The 27,168-nt window shown below is 39.2% G+C and overlaps 1 protein-coding gene across 1 annotated transcript in view; it reads left to right on the top strand.

Annotated features, from left to right (window-relative positions):
- LOC108595225 (maker97) overlaps window positions 1-27,168 on the top strand; it is a 65,452-nt gene that overhangs the window by 4,308 nt on the left and 33,976 nt on the right. The window contains exons 2-4 of the mRNA XM_017980413.2: window positions 13,687-14,022; window positions 16,463-16,624; window positions 20,489-20,638. Coding sequence (XP_017835902.2) covers window positions 13,687-14,022; window positions 16,463-16,624; window positions 20,489-20,638 — 648 coding nt within the window. The remainder of the gene's footprint in view (window positions 1-13,686; window positions 14,023-16,462; window positions 16,625-20,488; window positions 20,639-27,168) is intronic.

Here is a 27,168-nt window from a genome sequence, read left to right as displayed (position 1 = left end):
GTTGCCTTTGTGCGTTTACAGCTTATTTATTTTTAATGGCTTTTATGGTACGTGTGTCTTTGCTTTATTATTAGTTATTGTTATACAGGAATGTGGATGCGGCAGGAATGTGCAACAATTTGTGGACAAACTTTTAGCTGCAGTCATAATTTCAAAGTTGCAGTTTTGTCAACTTTCGATACGCTAAGTCACTCCCACAACATTTGTCATACTTATCAATGGAAAATGTTGCTTCTTCTTCTTCTGCTGCGCACTCAGCAGCAGCTGGAAAATCTTGAAATGCAGCAGCAGCAATTTATTTAACTGCAGACAGCTAAAGAAAAAGCAAAAGAAATTAAAGCTTCTTGGCATTTAAATTTTTAAAAGTAAACATAAATTGTTTTCCATAAATGTTTTACATTTTTTACGTTTATTTATTAAGCCTTCTAAAAATATACGCATAATTTTTTGTACTAATTTATTTTCTCATGTTTTACTCAACACTTAGCCAGAGCTGCTTGCCCCTGCTCCCAATTACATGCAGCCCTGCCTCCCCCCTCATGCGCGCATCATCAGCATCATCAACACGCAGTTGTAGGCCTAGGAAAAAAGCGAAAGAGAGGGGCAGAGAGAGAAAAAGAACTTAGCCACAAATTATTATACTTATTTATGTCTCTCGCTTGTCGGTGCCTTCAAAATCATTTTGGAGTTGCGCGCTGTTGCCGCACTTCACTTTACATAGCCGCAGGGACTGGGGCTAGGGTGTGTGTGTGTGTGTGTGTGTGTGTGTGTGAGAGATTCAGAGCAAAGCTTCCGCTCCTTTTAATGCGCTCAGCTGTTTGTAGTTGTTCTTGTTTATGAATTTATTTATTAGCAGCAACAAAGCTGCAAAGGCTACAAACGAATTCTTTACAAATTAAATTTAACTTCACTTATTTGTTGGTTTGTTTAGACTGCAAATATTTTTATTATATATTTTTTTTATGAATTTACTTCTCAAATCAAGTAAAATAATTTAGTATTATTTTTTTTTTTAATTATTTGTAATGAACATTATGAATTTCAAAGCTTAATTTAATAAATTAGCAATGCTAATTGAAATTTAACGTCTGTATTGTTTGAAATGAAAGTGAAATAGCTTCAAAATGCCTAAAAATTGTTTGCCAATTTGAAACTTAGTCAAGTAGTCACCTTTGCTATGTAGTCAAGGCGACCTTACGTTAATTCTTATTACCTGCCTGAGTTTAGGCCCTACGTGCTCTCAGCTTAGCAGCGCTGCTTAAGCGCCAAAGCAGCGACGCTCTTCGCTTTAGTTAGGCGACAGCTTAGCGGGGGTGAAGACAAATCAGAGCTGAAGCTTTATCGCTGCTGTTCTAATTGCTAATAAGAGATTCAGATTCAACAAATATTTGCAGTTAAATATTAACAAAGTGTTATTTTTATTTTAAAGCGTGAACATATAAATTTAAAATTTCGCTTCTACTTTTTAGTAAATTTAATTTTAAATTTAATTTAATTGCCTTTTATTAATTTGTCTTTTACTACTTTCCATTGTCTAAATAAACAAATAGCTTTGTAACTTGTTGACAGCAGATTTCCATCAATATTATTTAAATAATTTATAAACATTTTAGTTTTATGGCTCAACAACAAACCTGCTCATAAAAACTGTCTGCTTTATATTCATATTCAAACAATTAAAATCTCACTTTTAAATTAAACAATTCTTGGGAAAATAAAACTTGATAATTTGTTTAAATTTTATGATAACAATCAGCAGTTGGTTACAACACATACTAAATATGAAAATAGAATTAGAAGAGAGCGGGCAAACATAAAAAATAAAAATGCTGCGTAAGTTATGTGGCGTTAAATTAAAAAATAAAAGTTCTAGACACACAATGTAAGCTCATTAGAAATCAAGCAAGCAGATTAACATAATTTTGGCGCCCTCATATAAAAATAAACAACGAAATTATTTATAAGCAGGTATAAATTGTAAAATATTTGATTGCCTCGCCTCGAAACTCAGTTGACTTTTTATCAGGCAGACAACATCAACTCCACGGCGTGCACGTCCAGGCATGACAAGAGGGAGACACACACACACACACACACACATGTGCATACTGAGTCACGTTTATTACGTGTGTGTGCTGCCAACTTGCCAAAGGCCAAGTCTAGAATCAGTCCAAAAAAAAGTGGACAATGAATTTTGTTGTTCTTCATTATTTAAATGTTACTTTTAAAGTTCCATTGCAATCGCGTGTTGACTGGCGGCTTAATTAATGCGTTCAGCTTAATATGCAAAGCGCGTTTCGGTTTTGCTTTTACTTCATGGCAAACTGTCGCTTAGCTTAAGCCACAACTTTAACTTTTTGTGTTTATCTCGCTCTCGGCAAGTTGGCAGCTCTCTTTAGAGCTCTTGACACATTCCCATGCACACCGACAGACGAACAGACGGACGTACATACAGACTTCGAGCTAACAAACCACCCTCTCTTGTAAGGCCAAAAATGCTCCCAACCCCCATTTTTCGTATGTAGAGAGCGTACGCAAGCTAGTCCACTCCTCCTCCCTCTCACCGCTCGCCACGCTCCTCGCTTCGCGTCTGGCGCATTTGCAGACGTTTTCATCATCGCTCTAAGCACACTGTGGTTTCGAATATATTCACATAGTTGAGTTAGAGCTGCTTAGAATGTCGTTCGGTTTGATCTTAAAATTCTTTAGTTGGACTTGCAAATGAGCAGACTAAACAATAATTATGCAAGAGCAATCAATTTTATATTAATTTGTATCAAAAATGTGTTTCTTTATATAAATACATGTATGTGTATTTTGAATTATTTAAATTATGTTTTATAAAATGTAATATTACGATTTATGCTTGAGAGGTGTTATTTATTATCAATTAGATAGGTTTTTATTTAAATCGATTTATGTGTATTTGGTATATAGACTCTCATAAAAATCAAATTATTTGATTTATTTTATTTTTTAAACGTTTTTTCTTAAATTTAAAATGATTTACTAAGTGTTAAGTGTGAAATTTCTTTGAATTCTGCTTTTAATAAATTCAACATTACTATTTACGCTATTTATTTGATAGCATTGCATATCAAAAAGCATTTTATTTAAACTGATTTAGTACGTATGGTATATATACTTCTCTGCTAATAAGTTTGTCATATAGCATTAAAATTTTTATTATTTGATTTATTTTATTTTTTAAACGAATTTTCAATTTCAATTTCACACTAAAAATAATTTATTAAGACTAATTATTACGTGAGCATATACATATTATTATTATTATTTATTGTACATCTGAATATTTTAAGCTTTGAAGTGTATGAAGAATTTATAAAGCTTATTTTTGTCGAAGATTTCAATTGATTTGTAGCACTGTGCCTTGAAATCAGCTTGAACTCAACTCAGCAGCATCACAACACGAAATTCCACGTGCTCTCACGTCCACACCCACACATGCTCTGCCTCTCTCTCTCACTCCCACTCCCCCTTGCTCTCGCTCTCGCTCTAGCAATGACAAGCCGTAAATGTTGTGCCACTTTGTCTGCTTGTGGGTGTCGCTCACGTGTATCAGCAGCTGGTGGAGCTGGCAACATGTAGCAGACGCGGCTAAAAGCGACCACAAGGTGGACAGGTTGCGGTTTCTGCCACTTGCCACCAGCGAGTGAATTGCAGTTTAAATTGTATGTTAGCGAATGTGGCGTAGGCTTTGTCTAATAAATAATTCGTAACGCATTTGTTAATAGTTTTTAAGAGCAATCGATAGACAGACAGACAACGTTGTGGGTTAGAAATGTAAAAAACACATTAAAATTGCAAACATTCTATTATGAAGCAGCTGCTAAACTGGTTTTTTAGCACTACCAGCATATGAGAGAGCGAGATAGAGAAAGAGAGTTACATTTTTTTGAGCTATAGGCATCAACACCTCAAATAATTGTGTGCTCCAGTGTTGAAAGCGAGTGTCGCCTTCATAGCTTGACATTTCAATTCGAATCATACGCAACATATTTGCTACGCCCTATGTGCGTGTTTTAACTATTTTGTGGGCGTGGCAATGTCATGCACACACACACGCGTGTGTTTTTGTGTGTCTATTGAACTTTAACGCTTTTGTTTTTGTGTTTGCCAGGAAATTATTAATAACTAATTTCCTATTGTATATGAAATTTGGAAATCACTGGAGTGAGTAATTGCGTGTGTTGCTGCTAGTGCAGAGTATGGGTTAATTAGAGGAAACTTTGACCATCAGCTGGGCGTATGTGAAAACACCTTTGGGTGAGCTTAAGCTAGGGAAAAGTTAGAAAGAACTGTAAACAAAAATTATAGTTTCAAACTTAAGCATTATAGCTTAGTTTACAACAATATTTAGATAAAATATTAAACAAAATTAAATATAAAGCAAGCAGCATTTTAAATTTAGTTAGCAGTAATTAATTACTTTTCTTCAATTATATAATAAATTTATAAACAAAGTGTTAAACAAAATTAAATATAAAATAAAACAAGAAGCATTTAAAAATCGTTTGAAATTTATTTAGCTGTATTTTTTCAATTACAGATATAAGAAATTTATTAAACTAAATCTATCATAATTATCTAAACATAATTTCTATTTAAATTATATACACAGATTGAAATTTATTTAGCTATAATTTATTATTTTTTGTTCAATTATATATATAAGAAATTTATGAAATAAAATTTTAACATTTTTTTTGTTGTTAAATTTATGTAAACGCAGAAAATTGCTGTCTATTATATAAATGTTAATAAAATAAAATAAAGTATTTTGAGCAACTTTCAGACTTACTGCTTGTCAAACAATTAAATATTTTAAATTATTTCAACTAAACACTTGCTAAAATTTTATTCACAATAGCTACTACATGTACTACATTTAAATCTTTCCCTAGAAGTTAACTATTTTTAAGTTTTTTTTTAATGTTTTCTTGCTTGCCTGCTGCTTCAACTAGAATTCTGTGAATAAAAATTCGCTTCCCCTTTTTATTTTGCTTGTGCGCACGTTTTTTTTGCAATTGCAGCTGCTTCTTGTTTGTTTTTTGGCGTTTTCCACGCTTCTTCCACTGTTTTTGGCAAAGATTTATCAACAGGTGTTTCTTGTTGAATGGTCAAAAGCAAAAGCAAAGCGGTTCGGCCAGTTTTAACCCTCACTTTTGGCAAAAACCAAAAGCATAATAAACAAAATACACACACACAGAGACGCAGGCACAGACACATAAATAAATGTATTTAAAGAAAGAGACAGCAAATGGCAAACCGGTTTGTAAGCCGGCAACAATTTTCGAAGCTGATGCTGCTGGCATCATCAGCAGCAGCTGTTTAATAACAATCATAAAAAACGCAAGTTAATTACAGCACAATTGTAATGTTTTAGTTGATTGTCGCGCAAATTGTCTCCGCTTACATCCCAATTGGATGTTCAACAAATGTTGATGCAACACAAATGTGGCGGCAAAGTTGCAAGCGCGTGGGAGTTGAGCGACACGCCCACGCCGCCTCTTGGCTGTTCAATCAATTTGCATGACACGCTGTGGCGCCGCCAAGCGTTTTGTTGCAAGTGTCTTAAACTCTAAATAAACAAACCAATAAATGTGCAATGACAATTCAGAGCCAAGCATGACGCATGGCAATTAACATTAAACAATAGTGAACTAAAAATTGCTTAAATATAAAATTAGCATTTATTTAATTAATATTTAATAAGCTTAAAAACATAAAGAAGTGGAATATAATATATAATATAATATAATAGCTAATAAAAATAGCAATAATTTTTAAATTTAATTTTAAATTTTCTTTTATCGTCGACTGTCAATAGTTGACATTAAATAAATAAATAAAATTATAAAATACAAATAAATTACTATTAATGAAAATATTTTTAAAAATTTAAATTAGTTTAAATAATTATAAAACAAAAGCGCCTAACTGTTTTCTACACTTCTGGCCCCTCTTGCATTTATTTTTAATTTCTTTTGTGCTAAAGTCTATATATAGTATATATATATATATATAATTGATTGGGTGGTGCCATTGCATTTATTTTGTTCGCATTTACATTCGCATACTGGTGTGTGTTTTTTTTTTTGTTTTGATTTGGCACGGGGGGAAAATCTTCTAAAGATACTACTGGCCCGTGCCAGTAGCATGCACGATTCACTGATTAGTGCCTACGTACTAAAAACCCCCCCACACACATCTCACCACAATCCCCGCGGTATCACCGCAAAGTATTACTTCGCGGGGAAGGGTAGCCTATCTTAGGCCCTCACCACGCCACGTCGCTCCTTCTCGCATCGTCTCAGATCGCTCTGGATGCCTATGATTAGCTGGGTCGCGTACTTCCAGTTGTCGCTGCTCTCCATCATGAACGGCACCAGTTCCTCCACTGGTGGGATGCCTCCATGTCTATCCGTGTATCTTGTGCAGTGGTACAGCACGTGCTCCGGGTCTTCTTCCGTGTTTGGACAGCTTGGGCACTCAGGGCTGTCTTCGTGCCTAAATCTGTGTAGGTATTTCCGGTATCCTCCATGTCCTGTAAGAAATTGTGTCAGGTGGAAGTTAACTTCCCCCTGGCTTCTTCCTATCCACTCGTCAATGCGAGGGATCAATCGAAATGTCCACCGTCCTTTGGTTCCATTCTCCCATCTCCTTTGCCATGTACCTATGGAAAAAAGCCGAGCGGCTTCAGTAGTTATTATATTACCTCCTTGAGTGCGGGATTCGAACATCGCCTTCATCTCCTTTGCCAGAATGTCGATGGGGATCATGCCGGCCAGTGCTAACGCGGCCTCGTCTGAGACCGTCCTGAATCCTGATATGACGCGAAGCGCCGCGAGTCGATACGGCGCACCTAGCTTCCTCATCAGACTCTTGTTGCTAGCTACTGCTGATGCCCATATGGGGGCAGCATAGAGCAGAATTGACGCAACTACGCTCGCCATCAAGAGGCGTCTTCCAGGTCGCGGTCCTCCAACGTTTGGCAGCATCCTCGATAGGGCTCCTTGTGTCCTCGCTGCCTTCCTACTCACATACTCTATATGTGAGTGGAAGCTCAGCCTGTTATCTATCATAATACCCAAGTATTTGATAGCGCGCTGGGACTTGATCGTAGCGCTCCCTACTCTCACGCTAATATACTCCACTTGCTTCCTGCTTGTTATCAGCACTGCCTCCGTTTTGTGTCCTGCTAAATCCAGTCCTGCTGTTTCCATCCAGTTGGCGATGACATCAATAGCCGCGTTCGCCGTTTCCTCCACTGTCCTGATTTCCTTAGCCACTACGACTAGCGCCAGGTCGTCTGCGAATCCTATCAGCGTACATCCATCGGGTAGTCGGATCCTAAGTACGTCGTCGTACATTATGTTCCACAGTAGAGGTCCTAAGACCGACCCCTGTGGAACCCCGGCTGTTACCTGGTATCGCCTGGGGCCTGCTTCCGTGTCGTACTCCAGTACTCTGTCCCTTAAGTAATTTGATACGATGCCCAGCAAATAGCTAGGTACTCCAATCCTGATTAGCGTGTCCTTAATTCGCGCCCAACTTGCAGAGTTGAAGGCATTCCGAATGTCCAGGGTCACTACTGCGCAGTATTCTTTACTGCCCCATCTCCAGCGGTCTCCTTCGATCGCTTTGGATGCGAAACCGCCTGATGGCAAATCCCGTGGAGCGTGCCTTGCGAAATCCGTATTGAGACTCCGATAACGCGTTCTTCTCATCTATAACGGCTAACAGCCGATTGTAAATAATTTTCTCCAGAAGTTTTCCCTTCGTGTCCAGCAAACAGATCGGTCGATTCCCAGATGGTTCCTCAATGGGCTTATTTCCTTTGGGCAGGAGAATAAGCCGTTGCAGCTTCCATCTTCTTGGGAACACTCCTTCCTCCAGGCATTTGTTGAATGTGTCAACGAACAGTTCCGGCCTAGTAGCTACTGCTAACTTAAGGGCCCTGTTCGGGATTCCATCCGGTCCGGGGGCCTTCCTGTCACCCACTTGCTTTGCGGCTGCTAACACCTCGTCGGTGCCCACCAGTTGCCATGGCTCCTGTGATTCCTGTCTTGTCACCTCTAGCTGGGGATGCTGAGGAAACAATTCAGCGACGATGGTGCCAAGCAGTCTTGGGCAAGTCAACTTTACCGTCTCCTGGCTTCTAAGGGTCTTCATCACCACTTTGTAGGCCGTTCCCCATGGATCCATGTTTGCTTCCTCGCAGATACGCCTAAATCCCTCTGCCTTGCTCCGTTTAATGGAGCCCTTAAGCGTTCGCTTGGCTATCCTAAACTCTTCGAGTCGCAGACCAAAGTCCTGTCGACCTCGGGCTCTCTGACACAGTCGTCTCGCTCGCAGGCAAACCTTTCTTGCCTGATTGATGTCCTCCGTCCACCAGTAGCATGGCCTTCCGCGTCTATTTGGTTTCCTTCTTGGCATCGCTGAGTCACACGTATCAGCAAGAATGTGTGTCAGCTTTTCAGCAGTGTCTTCTGCTGAGCTTGGTCCTAGGCACCAGTCGCTTTGGTGTAGTGTATACTTAAAGACTTCCTCATCCAGGGAACCTTCCATCCACTTTGTACCGGTTATTCGCATGCGTTGTTCTCCTCTCCGTCTTTCGCTGAAATTAAAAAAGATAGCCTGGTGGTCGCTGGCGGTGAACTCGTCCCCGACCCTCCAAGTAGCTCTTCTACTTAGGGAGGGACTAAGGAAAGTAAGATCGATGACCGATCCTCTTCCAGCCTTCCAGTATGTTAGTTTGTCACCTGTGTTTGCCAATCCCACGTCGATCGCTGAGAATATTTCTAGTAGGCTGGATCCTCTAGGCCGGGTCTCCCTACTGCCCCATTCCACAGCCCACGCGTTGAAGTCTCCTGCTATTACTATAGGTGCTCGTCCTCTTGAGTCTATGGTGATGTCCATCAGCATCCTCTTGAAGCGTTCCAGATCCCAGCTGGGTGGAGCATAACAGCTGTAAAAAGTTATTCCTCGGATTTTCGCTCTAGCGAATCCCTCGCGGGAGGTATTAACGTCCTGAGGTACGATCCTTGTGGACCAGATAGCAGCTCCTTTGCATTTACTGCTAACCCATCCACTGCCTGGAATCGGCTTATATGGTTCGCATATAAGAGCAACGTCCGTCTTCTTCTCTACGGCGGTCTGCCTCAAGAGGGCCTGAGCCGTCTCGCAGTGGTTAAGATTAAGTTGAAAACAATTCATACTGTCCTCTTAGCCAAAGCACTCCTGAAGAGCGGGCATCTACCGCTACCCGCGATGTGGTTCCACTCCTTGTTTTTTCCTTTGCAGAACATGCACTGCGGATCCTGTGTGCAGTCCTTCGCTAAGTGGTCCTCCTTTCCACATCTTCTACAGAGCTTGGATCTGTCCACCTCACTCTTGCAGTGCCTCGCCAGGTGACCAAATTCGAGGCACCGAAAGCACTTCGTGATGCTTACCCGTTCCCGGAGACGGGAGCTCACCCATCCAACCTTAAGGGCTCCAATGTGCAGCGCCTTTTTTGCGATATCCGCCGGGAGCTTTATGGTGGCAGTCTGGGTCTGCCCGTAAGCCTTCCTCAGGTGGATATCGTCGGGGACAACATCCGTTATGCTCATCTGCTTGCGTAGCGCCTCGCAGATATCCTCCCTCGTCGTGACCTCGTCCAGATCTTTACATTCGATGGCGATCCTGTGCGAAAGCGTGCGCACTACAGCCTGTTCTCCTATGGCCTCATCCACTAGGCTCTTGAACGCGGCCGTTTGTTCTCCGGCCTTGTTGAGCTCTAATAGAAGCTCTCCCTTCTGGGTTCTCCTGATCTTGCAGACGGCTTCTCCAAGTCCCTGCAGCTTCTCGTCCGTTTTTACCCTCCGGAGAATATCGGAGTAGCTCACACCGCCCTTAGCTGCGATGATTATCGCATCTGGTCGCGTCTTCTCTCGTACCGGCCGTTGCTTTTTTTCCTTCCTCTCCTTCTCTGCCTTCTGCGGCTTCCTCCTTGGCTTGACTTTCTGCCATTCCTCGTGGTTCGGCTTGATGGCTGGAGTAGCCGGACACTCCGAGTCGCTGGATGCGACTTCTGTTTCCTGAGGAACATCGGCTTGCGCGGATCCCCGTGCCTTGCTCCTCTTGCTGCGCGGCGTCGGGGCCTTAAGCGGTTGCTTCCTCTTTGTCTCCAGTACCGTCCTGAAAAGGGGCGATGTCTGCGACGACTGGTGCGCCCTAATCACCTCCTTCGCCGAATTGTCGTGCAGCTGGATGGCCACCAGCTCATACAGCACACGGATGCTTTCGATGGCATCGCGCATTGCTTGATGGATCGACCTCCTCTTCCCGTCCTCCATCATCTCCACCAGTTTATGGACCTCTCGTCCGAGGTCACTCAGCGCCGAGCTACTCGGCCCGCTGTGTCCGCTGCTCCCCTCGCGGGCAGGGATTGGTCGCTCCTCGATTGGTGACCGCGCCATTCTGCCAGACTTCGCGAATGGGTCCTCCTCCTCCTTCCTCATCGTCGTTGGTGTTTTGTTCATCATTTCATCAATTGGGTCCCAACTCTAAGCCGTTGTCCTTGTACGTTGTGCAGTCGTGTCCTGATCCCATGGTTATCTATGCAAGCAGGGAGGCCATGCGAGGGTTGACTCACGACCTCATGAGTACGTGAGTTCAGAGCCGGATCCACGTAAGTCGGGAGTACCTCAACCGATCCTGCACCGCCAACTTAACGGCGACGTAGCAAAGAGCGTGCTGTAGAGAGTTGCTAGCTTTTAACGGGACGGAGGCAGCTACTGTATTAGCCTAGCAGCCATTTCAGCTAGATTTCACTCTGCTTACTGAAGTGCTAGAATACAGTAGACCGTCAGCCCAGGGGTCTTCAAATCATATCGGGGTTCCAGTTGTCGATCCTAAGGCCTTACTGGACTCGACCTTAGTCGCCTTCTCGCGTTTCCTAAACGTAGCACGTATTAGTCGGGATACCTGGCATCCTGCCGGAGGTCGCGAGCTGCTTTTCCTGCTATAGAATTTATATAGCAGACACATCCCATTGACACTTTAGTCGCCTCTTACGACAAGCAGTGCCCACTGTGGTAGTATTCTATAAACCGCTAACCACACGGTGTGTTGTGTTGTGTGTGTGTGTGTGTGTTGTGTGTGTGTGTGTGTGTGTGTGTGTGTGTGTGTGTGTGTGTGTGTGTGTGTATATAGCAACTGATTCAACGATCTTGCAGCTCCATTCATATGGCCAGCATATGTTTTATTTTATTTTTCTCAGCGTCCCTTCGCTGCCACCAGCTCTTGCCAATACGAATTTTTAATAATTTACAAGGAAATTCATTTAAAATTCAATACGCATCACATCCTTCTGCACTTTGTTGCTAAAAGGCATTCAACTTTTAAAAACAATTGGCACATATCTGTAAATGGTCATGCTCCAATAACTGCCACCAATTTGATACTCTAGGCAAAAGTACAAAGTGTGCAACATTCGTTTGTTTAGTTGTTATACACTTTATACTTTTTCATTAAATACAAAAGGGGTGTGCTGAATTATCAGGCCAATAAATGCACAAATTATATTTTTGTTTAAATTTATTAGTCGTATGCGTTTTGAATAAATCTGAAAAGTTCTATTTGAGCTGATGCAATCATTTTTTCAGTAACTTAACTTATTTATTTATTAATTTATTTAATGTCATTTATAAAGAGTCGAGCAATTAAATTTAAAAGCATCTAAAAATTAAGTTTTTGTTGTTAAATTTGATAAGCGTATAAAATGGGACCCCACAGCCGTTGCAAGTATTGGGGAAAATCCAATCAGGACTAATAGTTAATAGTTAAAAAAGAAAAATAAATCGCTCAACTATAGTTTTCAGTTTCTTTTTTATTTGCAAAGTGTATTTGTTGCTTACTGCGTTCATTTTTCTTACATTTGTTGCTACGTTCTGTCAAACTAATTAATTTGTTTTCATTTCAAATGACAATACCGGGGCACGCCGCATGTGGCATTCTCATACCCCTAACACTAAAATTTTATATACATATATTTTTGTTTTGTTTTTGGTGTGCACAAGTCCAAAGTTTACTGAATTGTACAAATTTTGTTGCACAGTGGTCTGTGTGACACTTGGGACCCTCCAGCTCTGGCCCAGTGTGTGCGCCCAGTTTTTTAATTATTTTTGCAGCTAATTTGCTCTTGTGCTGTTTGCTTTGAAAGGCAAGCTTAGTATTAATTAAAAAAGAACGCGCTTGAAAATGATAAATGAGACAAGCGTTCAACATGACCCAAAAAATGTGAACTAGCAAACACTTGAGAACGCGTATGGGGAGTTGAAGGACATGCTAAGAAATCATTACAGTGAAATAAAATTAGAGCGATTGCGATAAAGAAACTTAAGCCTATAATTTATAGAAACATTTATAAGCAAAACAAGCAGTGGAAATTAAAAGTTACGCGTGCACTAAAATTTTTAGTTAAGCCATTAAAAAAAGGTTATTTAGAGTTTTGGAAAATATAAATTCAAGCAGAAAGGTGTATAAAATTTTATATAATAGCAGAGAAATTTAAAAAAAAAAAATATTTTTAACTAAATTATAATTATTAATTTACCACACAAAAAGTTTATAATTTAATGAACTATAATAAGTCGACAGTAAAAGAAAATGAGTGCAACAATTAAATTAAATTTAAAGTATTTAAAAATTAAGTTTTTTTTTATTGTTTAAATTTGACAAGCTTATAGATTGACAGTGTTAAGCAGCCCCAATAAAAAATAAATAGCACAATAAATTTTCTAAGATTTGTTTTAACTTTTTGCTCATTATAAAATTTGACTAATGTTTGTATTTTAATCAATAAATCTGCTTTAAAGATATAAAAAGCAATTGAATATTTCTGCGCTCATTACTTTTAACAACTATAAAGATTCAATAAAAATTGCTCACATATATTTGCACAGTTTTGTGTTCATATATAATTCAATACTCGAGTGAAAACAAAACTTTTTCGCATTGCGCAGTCTGCGCTGCAGTCAATAAAAATTTGAAAGTTCTCGCAAGCTGCACAACTGTCAACACATTTGCGCTTGTTGTTGACTGCATTGAGGATGGGGGCGCAAACAATTTGTGGGCGTGGCTGCTGTTGCATGCCGTCGCATAAAATTGAATATGAAATTGTTTGCCAAATGCAAAAAGTGACAAAGTGGCAGAGTCAAAGATGTCTCGCTTTCTCTTTCTCGCAGCATTGCCAACACACTTTAGTTCTGTCTGTATGCTGATCTGTTGGCTTTTGTGATGTGGCAGCAACAGCAGCAGCAACTAGCATAAAGTGTCAACGAACGATTTTTGTCGCTTTTGTTTGAGTTTTTTTTGTTTGTGGGTGTGTGCAAAGGAAGTGGAAACAGCAATGGAGGCTTGGATGATTTAGAATAAAGCACGTACCACCGACATACTGCTGCAAAAAGAGAGAGATATGTATATAGCTGGATACATATAGCAGAGTCACTGATCCATAGCACTCAATTGTTAGGCAGCGACAACAACAACAACAACAACACATACTGTTGACAATCGAGTTTGGTCATCACACGCGCACATCCGCTCCATATAAACAATTGTTACAAATGTATTTTTAATTATTTGTACTAATTGTTTTACTTTGTTCTCTCTTTCTAGCCACTGTCCAGGCTGCCAATCCGCCTGATGCCGACCAAAAGGGACCAGTTTTCCTCAAGGAACCCACGAATCGCATTGACTTCTCGAACTCCACCGGCGCCGAAATCGAATGCAAGGCCAGCGGTAATCCCATGCCCGAAATCATTTGGATACGCAGCGATGGAACTGCAGTTGGCGATGTACCCGGCTTGCGTCAGATCTCATCCGATGGCAAACTGGTCTTTCCACCCTTCCGTGCCGAGGACTATCGCCAAGAGGTGCATGCCCAGGTCTATGCTTGTCTGGCACGCAATCAGTTTGGCTCCATCATCTCACGGGATGTGCATGTGCGCGCTGGTAAGTTGTTGGCGTTCTAGAGAGCGCGGAGAACGCCCCACGATTGGGGTTTACTTGAGTGCAAAGCAAGTGTAGATTGCTGGTAGGTTTGGGGGAAATATCCAAGATAGAATGTGGAAGAAGTGCAATTGAGTACAAGATGAACTTTCATAAGATAGTAATTTAGAATAGCAGCTTTTTATATATTTTCAGACAGTAAAGCATCGCAAGATTAAATGCAATTAATGAAAACATTAAACTGTAGTTGAAGCTTTGTATTGAAATTTAAAATCCATTAATGTGTTATTCTGGAATTGATTAGTAAAAAACCAGCACCTAAGAATTGTCTAAAGCGGAATTCCTTTGAATAAAGCTGACGCTATGAGCAACATGGGAAGTTAAGAATAATCTGGAATAGAATTAAATGAACAGATGGAAAAGAAAAACATTGCATTTGAAATACTCAAAAGGAGAAATCGATAATATTCTTCGTATTCCAAGGACAGCAAGAAAATCAGTTATAAATAAACGAATTTTTAAGAAAGGAGATTTGAAAGATTTTTCTAGTCTAGACTTTTTTATTGAGATTCAGCTAAAGCTCTTATTAAATTTTTATGTATTAAGTAATATATAATTGAATGCAATAAATTTTAGCTGGGAACACAATATCTGAGGAAAACAATAGCAAAACCCCAATCAATGCCTTGCTTTGCACTCAAATCTACGAAAAGTTCTTTTCAGCATTATTTTTTCAGCCTTGCAACGTGGGTCTTATTTGTACTTTTGTTAGCTATAGCAACTAAATGTTGCTGTTATTTGTATTGTTGCAATTTCCTTGAACTTGCATTTCGCTTTCGAAACACACACACGTTACATCAATTGGCAAATGTCAACGGCAATTTGTTGCTATTGCCAGTCGACATTTAAGGTTGCAACAAACTGTACTTCCGCTTAAGGTCTTCTCTGCTGTTTGTTGTGTGGCAAATTTCTATTGCAAGTTGCTGATGTTGATGTAATTGCCACTTCATTTGGCTTCGAGGGGGCAGTCAGAGTTCATAGCAAAGGTTCACACAAGCTGTTAATTTAGAGCGTTTATATAATATGCAAGCGACGCGCTCACACACACAGACAGACGACAAGTGTGCTAGAAATTTATGCGACAGTGTCTATGTTGCTATCAATTACTTCCGCTTGCATAAGCCGACGCTAAATAGGCCAGACTTAATGACATTTTAGCTAATTATGTTGGCTAAGAACGCCACCTGGCGACGATAGACGACAGCAAGCTGTCATAGGCCATGCCTCCTTCCAAACTTGACGTGTTGGTTTGCTATTAGTCGACCTTTCAACCCTCTCCCCAGCAGAGCCTACAGCTGGGCTTTACTTTCTGGTTAGCTAGCTTGAATTAATCATGTGCTAAAATAATTAATAGCTCGGCTGGTGACTTTTCATATATGTAATTGTTAATTAAAGTAAAACTGATTCCACGAATTTCAAGTTTTCAAGGTCTTCAAGCGTGAGAATTCTTTTACTATAACACACACACACACAAATCTTACAGTTGTTGCCCAATACTACGAAGCAGATGTTAACAAGGAGCATGTGATACGCGGAAATTCCGCAATTATCAAATGCTTGATACCCTCATTTGTGGCCGATTTCGTTGAGGTTGTTAGCTGGCATACCGATCAGGAGGAGAATTACTTTCCGGGCACAGAATATGGTGCGCTGCACTTCAGGCTCAGTCTTACTCTTTAAGCATTTTGCAACACTTAAGTTTAGGTTTACTAAACGCATGGCCAATCAATCAATCAATCAATCATCTTAGCTCATCAACATTTCCATATGCATAATTCCCATTTGTTATATATACTATGTTTATATCAACATTTTATTTACTTTTTATTTATGTTTAGTCGTTTCGCAACACTACGAAGAGGATATACATAAAGCGTTTGTCATACGCGGCAATTCGGCAATTTTAAAATGCGATATACCATCGTTTGTTGCCGATTTTGTTAATGTTATATCCTGGCATACCGATCAGGAAGAAAATTTCTATCCAGATGCTGCATATGGTGTGTGTTTTAACTCGCGCTCGCATTCTCTATTTTGCTTTCGTTGTGTGTGTGTGTCTAGCACTCTATTTAATACCACACCAAACCACAACACACACACACACACACAACAATTTGACACTTTGCTGTACAGTACAGTTAACCAACACTAAGTACTAAGCTCAACACCAAAACCAACTGTAAATGATGTACTTCAGTACAAAAACTATGCTAAGCTAACTACATTAACCAACACTGGTCGCCATATGTTACTCCCAGACGCATCAAGTCAAGTGTTTCAATTTCAGTTTTGAGTACTTTGTTATATTTTCTTATTTTTATAGCGTCCATACATATTATGTATATATTTTTATACGTTTTTACTTTTTGTGATCTAACTTTAGTCGTTGCTCAATACTACGACACTGATGTAAATAAGGCGTATGTCATACGCGGCAATGCGGCAGTTTTAAAGTGTGAGATACCCTCATTTGTCGCTGATTTTGTTAGCGTTGTATCCTGGCATACGGATCAGAATGAGGACTTTTTGCCAGGCAGCGAATATGGTTTGTTTTGCAGTCATTCCAAATTCTTTAGTACAGTTGTGCTTGCTTTACCCTATCACAACACACACACACATAAAAAAAAAATCCCACAACTTTGTATATTTTTTATTTAATTTCTTGCTAATTACACTCTTACTTGCTTACAAACATTTCAGTTGCGTGCTCATAGGCCATTTTCATAAACTCTGTACTATTGAAGCTTTACTCTCAGGGAAGTTGCATAGCTATGAATAACTATTTATGTTAAAGCTCAACGCTTTAGCTTGGGCTCGTCAGCAGGTTCATTTCAATTAGCTGCAGATTTTCACACGCTGCAAGTTGCACGCAAAGTGTTTAATATACAAACCTTTTCGCTTTAGTGGTGCAACAATTCTACGAGTCGGAGGTTAATAATGAGTATGTCATACGTGGCAACTCAGCGGTGCTTAAATGCTCGATTCCATCATTTGTGGCGGACTTTGTGCAAGTTGTCTCCTGGCAAGATGCTGAGGGCGAACTCTATGGCTCGCTAAACGATTCACAAAATATGGGTACAGCTATAGCTGCGTATTATAGTTGTTAAGACCTTAAATTTAGGCACCCCTCCATTCATTTCCTACTTACATATTTACATTCTAAGTTTAATCTTTAATACTTATGCGCTTTACAGTTGTTAATCAGTACTATGAATCCGAAGTTGTATCCGAATATGTTATCAAGGGCAATACGGCGGTTCTTAAGTGCACCATACCCAGTTTTGTTGCCGATTTCTTACGCGTTGAGGCCTGGCTCGCTAGCGATGGCACCGAATATGTGCCAGAACATAATTTTGGTAGCTTTTTCAATGTCTTAAAAATAGCTAATTTAACTATTAAGTTGTGCATCCTCTACTCCCCACTCCATTACACTTATTGTCTATTCATTTTTACTGCTCCTAGTTGTTAATCAGTTTTATGGCGCTGATATTCTAATGGAATATGTCATCAAGGGTAATGCAGCAGTCTTAAAATGTTCGATACCCTCGTTTGTTGCGGATTTTGTGCGCGTTGAGTCGTGGATAGATGAGGAGGGCACTGAACTGCGACCAAGTGAAAATTATGGTACCCATAAGCATTAAATTTAGATTTAGTTCAGCTTTCCAGTTTCCCCTCCACTATAAATTCCTTTTTGCTTTAAATTAACTTTTCTTTTTCCAACATTGCAGTTGTTAATCAGTTCTATGAAGCCGAAATAATGACCGAGTATGTTATTAAAGGCAACGCAGCGGTTTTAAAGTGTTCCATACCCTCGTTTGTCGCTGATTTTGTGCGCGTTGAGTCTTGGATTGATGACGAGGGCAACGTTTTGAACTTTTCCGATAATTATGGTGTGCTTTCCATTAGCAATCTGCTCTCTTAAACTTAAGCTAGCTGCACTTAATTCCCCAACAAAACCCCTAAACTCTTTTTATAATTTGTTTATTATTTAATTATCTTTGCTATTTAGTCGTTTCACAGTTCTATATCACCGAGGCGGAGAATGAATATGTTATTAAGGGTAATGCCGCGGTGGTCAAGTGTAAGATACCCTCGTTTGTCGCTGATTTTGTGCAGGTTGAGACCTGGGTGGACGATGAGGGCGTTGAAATGTGGCGCAATAATGCAACTAGCGCTTATGGTACAGTCAAATCAAAACATTAGTCGTTAATTAGCTGTAAGCCATTCATTCCTCAAACATAACCTCAATTTGTAGCTTTTATTTATATACTCTAAACTTTAATGCTTCAGTTGTTATACAATCTTATGAATCGGAGGCAGACAATGAATATGTCATACGTGGCAATTCGGTAGTTATGAAATGCGAAATACCTTCCTATGTGGCGGACTTTGTTTTCGTTGATCTGTGGCTGGACTCAGAGGGTCGCAATTATTATCCCAATGCAGCAGCTGAGGAGACGGGTACAGTCTCTTCCCAACAAAGAATACATTTAATTAGCTTTTATAATACCCAAGTGTGCATCAATTCCATCAGTTACGTTTTGTCATTTTATTTATGTGCTACATCATTTATTTATCACTTAGTTGTGCATCAGTTTTATCAGACACGCGTCATCGATGAATTTGTGCTGCGTGGCAATGCGGCAACGCTCAAGTGCCTGGTGCCCTCATTTGTGGCGGATTTTATAGATATTGAGGCTTGGTTAGATGAGGAGGGTGTGGAAATAACGCGTCCACTGCCCGACGAGTCCATGGGTAAAGCGTTCATCTAGCACTAGTCTTAGTCTTTTCTAATCTTCCATATCCAATTCCTTGCGCTTCTTCTTTTATTCCAAGCTAACTATTGTTTTGGTTTTCAGTTGTCAAACAGTTCTTTGAGTCGCAAGTTTACGATGAGTATGTGATCAAAGGCAATGCAGCTATATTCAAATGTCAGACGCCTTCATTTGTAGCAGATCACATTGATATAACCGATTGGATAGACACTGAGGGCGGTGTTTATACCAAGAACATAACGGGTACTTAACTTAAAGCTTTGAGACATTGAGCGTAGTTGTAGCATGAAGGGTACAAACATTCCTTACATTATAATTTTATATTTTTTTTGTAAACTATAAGTTCCCCTTCCTACTCTTTCTTAGTTGTGCCACAGTCCTACACCGTCAATGTCATGGATGAGTCCATTTTGCGTGGCAACAGCGCCATACTCAAGTGCCATATACCCAGTTTCGTGGCCGATTTTATAGAGGTCGACTCTTGGCTTGAGGATGAGCAGCGTGAGATCTATGCTCAGGCCGATGTTACAGCTAGCGGTAAACCCCACTAGCTTTAAGTTCTCTTAAATGTTAGCGTTGTGTTTTTTTTTTGCTTCACACACAAACTCTCAAGCACACACAGAACTTATATCCTTCCAGTAAAAATTCCATTTGTTAGCTTGTCGCTTTACAATTTGAACACAGTGTCCTTGTCTACTTGGTCCTTGACTTTTAACAGGTGTTTCCCCTTTTATGCGCTGCTAGGCATTCGATAACTTTTACTTTCCTTTTACTTTCTTTCAATTTCCATTTCATTTCTTTGCTATTTTTATTTTATTTCTTGACCTACCCCACTCTACTTTATTTTTTTCTCCCAACCCAAAACAATCCAAGAGTCACTCCCGACTTGCCCAAATATCCATTTACAAGCAACCCATCCGAACCCTTCATGTAGTTGAAAGTAGCATTGTTTTGTAGCTTAGTGTAAATATGTATGTATGAACAAAAATGCTAATAAATCAATTTCCAAACACATTTACTGTAAATATGTATCAAATTGTAAAATAAACTTCATCTATAACAAACCAAAATTACTTAACATTATTCATGTGACAAAAATAATTTACAAACATTTTAAATTTATGGCATTTTTGAGCATTACAATTATAACATAAAAATTGCAAGCAAATCTAAAATAAACTATAAAAATAATTCAATTAAAGTAAACAAATTTATTGCAGTTTTTATGTTTTGCATGTTTTGGTGTTTGCTTAACTATAAGTTAAATATTTTGTACAGCTTTGTAAATTTTTATAGCTGTACAGAATATTCTTGTATATTGTAAAACTGAAATAATTTATGTAAATATCTAAACATTTAGAAAGTCACATTGCATGTTAATAACAAATGACGCCAAGCTATTTATCAATTGCTAAAAATAAAATAAAGCTGTCATGTGGCTTTCAAATGTGTAGCAAAATTAATAAAAAAGAAATTCAATTAAAAAACCACAAGTTTAATTGAGTTTTTTCTTTTCAATTGCTTTAAAGTAGCTTTGTTATATATCTATGTTAGCTTAAGTGGCCCCTACAGCATCAACACTAATATATTTTTTCTCCATCTCCATTAATCATTTTGTAATTCGCAACAATCAGATGGCAAATATCTAGTACTGCCTTCTGGTGAGCTGCATATTCGTGAAGTTGGACCTGAGGATGGCTACAAGAGTTACCAATGCCGCACCAAGCATCGTCTGACTGGCGAGACACGTCTGAGTGCAACCAAGGGTCGCTTGGTGATTACAGGTAAGTCGGCCTTGTTTGCCAAGAAAATGTTTTATGCAAAAATAATAAAAGAATCTCAGTTAACTTTTTGCGAATTTATCAAAACTAAAGCAATTACGTAATGAATTTTTAAAGTCTTAAAATGTTAGTTAACTGAGATTCGATAAATGCTAAGTAAACTTTATAATTTCATTATTAAATTTTAAATATTAAAAAAAAAAAAATAAATAATTTTATTATAAATTGTTGCTAAAAGTGCAAAGCTTTATTCATTTATTACATTTGTTTAAATTTAAAGTAATTGCCAACAAAAAAGGATCTTATTATAAATTATTATTAACATTATAAAGTTTACTCAGTGCTTAACAAACTTTGAAATGAAAATAAATTGCATTATATTTCAAAGCTTGTTAAATTATATTTAACATATAAAATATTTTAATGTTTGTTGTGTACTTAAAAAAATAATATAAATTCTTTAAAATTAAATTAATAAAGCAAGCATTCAAATATGTTTGATTAAAATTTTTTTAAATACTTTCAAATTAAATTCTTAAAACAAACATTAAAATATTTTAATAACGCAAAATAAAAAAGAAGGAGTTAATCATTATTGACCTTAAACTTCTTTTTTGTTTGGCCTCTGAATTAATTTATAATATTTAAAAATAAATACAACAATATTTTGATAAACTTGCTGCGCCAATTAACAATCAAATAGATTTTTAGCTTAAAATCTGTGTCTTTGTGCGGCGCTTTTAAATAAATTTGAAATTACACAGATAAATAAAATTTGCATTTAAAATTATAACGTCAAAAAATTGTTGTACGCTTAAGTCTAAATTGAAAACTGCCTGAATGTTGGGATAGGGTACTCGACAATGATATGAGCTTGAAATAAAGCCTGAAGCAAGCATTTTAAAATTTTGCCTAGCTTTTGTCCGTTTGGTTGTAAAATAAAAGCCTTACCAGGGTCTTAACTATTTTCATAAATTAACTATTAAAGTTACTAAGGTAAGTGCTTTAAAACTTAGTTATTAAAATAAAATAAAAAACAAAAAAAATTGATTAAACAATTTCAATTCATTTACAGAACCAGTTGGCAGGGTTTCGCCCAAGTTTCCAACCACTCAGACAAGCAGCAGCTTTACATGTGCAGCCAATGATAGTTTGACCTTACTGTGCCCCGCCCAGGCCTATCCAGCGCCCTTATTTAGGTGAACATGCTTAGTAAACTAGACCCAACTTTAGACAGTTTAGCTAGCAAGTAGTTAGATATTAATTAATTGAAATTTCAAGAGCCCATTGCCAGCGTGGGTCCTCGCCTGCTATCGGGAAATGATATTAAAGTAGTGCAATATGCTGCACAAAAGGCCATAACGCTGCTCTGTCCCCCTCAGTCCTATCCAGTGCCTGCTTTTAGGTAAGAGATGACAGATGAGACAGTAGGACCCTTTTTTAAAATCTACTAACGCAAGTGTAGCTTTAATGCCTTCAAAACCAACTTAGGGCAGTCGAAAGCACAACTAATAGAACTGCTGATAAATATTTTTGTATCTCTTAGAGCCTGTTGCTAGTGTCGGCCCACGTCTGACCAGCGGCGATGAATCGCGCATAGTCAAAGTGCAGCTGGAACACAGCGCCACGCTGCTTTGTCCAGCTCAGGCATATCCTGTGCCTTTCTCTAGGTAAACTAGCCCAACATCTAGGCAGCGCTTAGCTCTAGGCAAACATGACTAAATGTCTTATAATTTTAGAACCTGTGGCTAGTGTTAGTCCCAAAGTTACTGCTGGTGATGATGCAATTAAAATACCCAAAGTTATTTTGGGACATAGTGCTACACTCATGTGTCCAGCTCAGGCTTATCCGGTGCCCTTTTTTAGGTAAAGCCCCATTGCCCAACACTTAGGCTGCTTTAAGGCTTGACTTGGCTTGACTGACTCTATGTCTCTCTCTATTGTTAATCTTAGAGCCTGTAGGCAGCGTTAGTCCACAGCTGAATGGGCACTTGGACCACATAATTTTAATACGCGTGCCTCTGAATCAAAGCGTCACACTCATGTGTCCAGCTCAGGCATATCCAGTGCCCTATTTCAGGTAAACTAAGCTCCAACAACAGCAACAGTTTTCCATTTAGTTTAGTCTAAGCAGCTACTTATTTAGTTTATTGTCTTATTTAAGAACCTGTGGGCAGCGTTGGTCCCAAACTAACCTCAGGCGATGATTCACGCACTACAAAAGTTAAACTTAGTCAGTCGGTTACTTTGCTATGTCCTGCACAAGCTTATCCTGTGCCCTTTTATAGGTAAGCTTAGCATTCAAGCAGTTTTCTTTATAATCTATTTGCTATGCTTAAGTATCTATTGGTTAATTTACAGAACCAGTTGGCAGCGTTAGTCCCAAAATTAATACAGGCGAGGATTATAATCACATAAAAGGCAAATCAGCGCAAGATTTGAGTTTGTTATGTCCTGCTCAGGCATATCCCAAGCCTTTCTATAGGTAAACTATGCAACATAGGGCAGTTTTCTAAGTTTGCTTAGCGCCTGTTAAATTATTTCTTTGCTTATCAACAGAACCTGTGGGCAGTGTCAGTCCCAAAATTAATGCAGGCGATGATTTAAAACATGTTAAGGGCAAATCAGCGCAAGATTTGAGTTTGTTATGTCCTGCTCAGGCGTATCCAAAGCCATTTTATAGGTAAACTAAGCAACATAGGGCAGTTTTCTTAGTTTTTAGTGCGCTACTAATTAAATTTTATTATTGTGATTAGAACCCATTGGCAGCGTTAGTCCCAAAATCAGCAATGCCGATGATTTGAAGCATGTTAAAGTCAAAAATCTGCATAGCTTAAGCTTGCTCTGTCCCGCTCAGGCTTATCCACAGCCTGCTTATAGGTAAAATCAATAAAACAACAGGCAGTTTTCGTTTTTATTATGCCCAGTTTGTCTGCTAAGCTTTCCTCACTGAATTACAGAACCCGTGGGTAGTGTAGCACCCAAGCTAAACTTTCTTGAACGCTTCAGAATGATGCAAGTGCATTTGGGCCAGAGCTTCAATATACAATGTCCAGTGCAGTCCTATCCCATGCCAGTTTTCAAGTAAGCATAATATGAATCTCTTCTTAGAACCCATGGGCAGTGTGCGTCCCAAAGTGCAAACATCGGACAAGCATCAGTTCATCGATGTAGAATTAGCTCAAAGTTATGCTTTGCTCTGTCTAGCGCAGTCGTATCCCACTCCCGCTTTCAGGTGGGCTTTGAGTTCTTTATTTCAGCGCTTAACGTTTTCCATTCTTGCTGCTTCTAGAACCTGTGGGCTCTGTCAAGCCCAAAATAAATGTGCAGGACAAATTACAGACACGCGAGATAGCTCAAAGTGCTGGCTTTGCTTTGCTCTGCCCAGCTCAGTCCTATCCCATGCCGGCGCACAGGTAGCCCATGCCACACAAATTATGTCATGTCTTGCAGCCATTTTGCTTTGCTATCCAATTTTGCATAATTTATTAAGTTAGCTGAGCGCCTAATTTGGCTGATTATTTCGTTAGCCTTAATTCAGGCAGTTTTCTTTGCTAGACAAGCGAACAGAGCTTTTAGTTCGAAAATTATTATTATCGTGCTGTTGTTGTTTTTCCAGAGCCCATAGGTAGTGTGCCGCCCAAGGTGGCATTAGCTGATGAGCTATCCAATACGAGAACTGTGCAAGGCGCGAGCTTTAGTCTAAAGTGTCCAGCTCAATCGTATCCCATACCAGCTTATAGGTAAAAATATTTATAACGAACTTGCTAACGTTTTTTAGTAGTAAAATTAGCAAAATCATTTAAATTGCTAGCTAAAAAATAAATTATTAATGTTTTTATACATTTATTGTATGCAGACTTCAGTCATTTTGGTTCTAGTCAAAACTAACTTGCAATACCTTAAATAATACTGATTTGACGGGAAAAAAGCTGACTTATAGCTAGGGTTGGTTTCAAATAAAATAGCGCAATTGTTTAGGTTTTCAAGAGTAATTTCCCTTTCACATTCAGGCTTCGTTTCTTGACTTTTATTTAAAGTTTTGCTTAATTTACAGAGCCTGTAGGCAGCGTTGCACCCAAAGTGGATGCAAACGATCGCATCAAGTGGGTGGATAAAGCCTTGAACAGCTCTCTAAGCTTGCTTTGTCCAGCTCAAGCTTATCCCACACCTGCTGCAAGGTAAACACTCAGGCAGTTTTCAAATTTCTTCTTGCATATGTTGCTAAAATTGTTATAAACATTTGCAGAGCCCGTGGGTAGCGTTGCGCCCAAAGTGGATGCCAAAGATCGCATAAGCTGGGTGGATAAGCCTCTAGGAGAAGCCTTAAGCTTAATGTGTCCTGCGCAATCCTATCCTACGCCTGCTTATAGGTACATGCTATACAAATTCATTCAGACAGTTTTCAATTAGTTAGTTTTATTGCTTAAAGTTTGCTTAACTTACAGAGCCTGTGGGCAGTATAGCGCCCAAAGTGGACATGCATGATAAAATGGATTTTGCTATAAAAAAATCAAATAGCTCATTGAATTTGTTTTGCAAGGCTCAAGGATATCCTAAGCCAGCATTTAGGTGCGCATTCAGACAGTTTAAATTCTAACTCTTGCATTTATATTTTAGAACCCATTGGCACTGTGGCACCCAAAGTTGATTTAATAAACAAAATGGCATTATCCGTAACAGAATTAGGCTCACCTTTGAGCTTAATATGTCCTGCTCAAGGCTATCCTATGCCAGCATTTAGGTAGGCACTTCAGGCAGTTGTAACTATTAAAAATTGACTTTTGATTTCCCAGAACCCATTGGCACGGTGGCGCCCAAAGTTGATTTAAAGGATAAAGTTGCTATAGCTTTGATCAAAGCTGCTGCTCCGTTGAGTCTTATATGTCCAGCTCAAGGTTATCCTATGCCCGCTTTTAGGTAAACTTACTTAGCTACTCAGGCAGTTTTCATTAGCAAAAAACACAGCTGACAATAAAACTTTTGTTATCAATTTAGAACCTGTGGGCAGTGTAGCACCCAAAGTGGATATGAATGATAAACTAAAGTTCTCCTCAAAGCAAGCAAATGCTTCGCTAAGTCTTTTGTGTCCAGCTCAGGGTTATCCTATGCCAGCTTTTCGGTAAGCTTCATTCAGGCAGTTTCCTTATAGAATATTTTTTAATTTAAATTCAGAACCTGTGGGCTCGGTGGCACCCAAAGTGGATATGAATGATAAGCTTACTTTCGCTTCAAAGCAGTCTAATGTGACTTTTAGCATTTTATGTCCTGCTCAGGGTTATCCTATGCCTGCTTTTAGGTAAGACTAACATTCAGGCAGTAAAAAGTCAGCAAGTTAGACTTTAGTTTAACTGTTTGGTTTAATTATTGCAGAACCTGTGGGCTCAGTAGCGCCCAAAGTTGATATTAATGACAAAGTAAAGATATCAATAATTAAGTTAGGCCATGCGCTAAGCTTAGTTTGTCCTGCGCAGGGTTATCCTATGCCTGCATTTAGGTAATGCATTGTTGAGTATATAAACCCAGCTTCAAGCTTAGTTTGGCTTAAGACTAAGTTTAATTCCCAATCCTTTTGCAGAGCCCATAGGCAGTGTTGCGCCACGTGTTAATCGCAAGGACGAATTTAATCATGATCGCATTAGCAGTCAGCGGGCTATAGCTATACAATGTCCTGCTCAAGCTTTTCCAGTGCCAGCTTATAGGTAAATGTCGAGTTATCCCCCAGGCAGTGCTCAGTGCTATTTTTATTAATTTAATGCATAATATTTTAGAGCCTGTGGGCAGCGTGGCGCCCAAAGTAAATAAGAACGATGAGTTTAGTCATGAGCATATTCCCCAGACGGGCACCATAGCACTCAGATGTCCTGCTCAGGCTTACCCCGTACCTTTTTACAGGTGTGTCCTCAATCATTGTCGAGCTTAGCACTAAGTACGCAGGCAGTTTTACTTTAGCTTATTTATGCGCTTCTTGCAGAGCCTGTGGGCAGCGTTGGGCCGCGTGTCAATAAGCAAGATGGTTTGACACGCGATAGCATAAGAAGCAATCAAACTGTTGCCATCTTTTGTCCTGCTCAGGCCTATCCGGTGCCATTCTATAGGTAAAAGTTCTTAAGCTCTCAAGCCTCATTAGCTGCCAAATTGTAATTAGCTCTGAGCTTGACTAAGCCTTTTGTGGCAGTTGCTTTGTTGAGTTCACCCCACACCCTAGGGCAGTTTTCAAAGTCTGTGAATTCATATTTTTAGAGCCTGTGGGCAGCGTGCCGCCCAAAATCAGTGTTGGTGAGCGTCGCAAGGATGCGGAAGTGCCGCTTGCAGGCGATCTAAGCATATTTTGTCCAGCTCAGTCGTATCCAGTGCCAGCATTTAGGTACAGCAGTTTTCAATTAGCAACTTAATTAACTCATTTTGTTTGTACTAGAACCTGTTGGCTCTGTGGCGCCTAAAATCAGTGTTGGTGAACGCCTAAAAGATGCTGCAGCTCAGCTAAACTCAAGCTTTACGCTTTTTTGTCCAGCTCAATCTTATCCTGTGCC

The sequence above is a fragment of the Drosophila busckii genome, chromosome 2R (genome assembly GCF_011750605.1).
Source record: "Drosophila busckii strain San Diego stock center, stock number 13000-0081.31 chromosome 2R, ASM1175060v1, whole genome shotgun sequence".
In the NCBI taxonomy this organism is placed as follows: Eukaryota; Metazoa; Arthropoda; class Insecta; order Diptera; family Drosophilidae; genus Drosophila; species Drosophila busckii.
The sequence above is the reverse complement of the archived record's forward strand: the minus strand, read 5'-3'. Positions and strand labels throughout refer to the sequence as shown.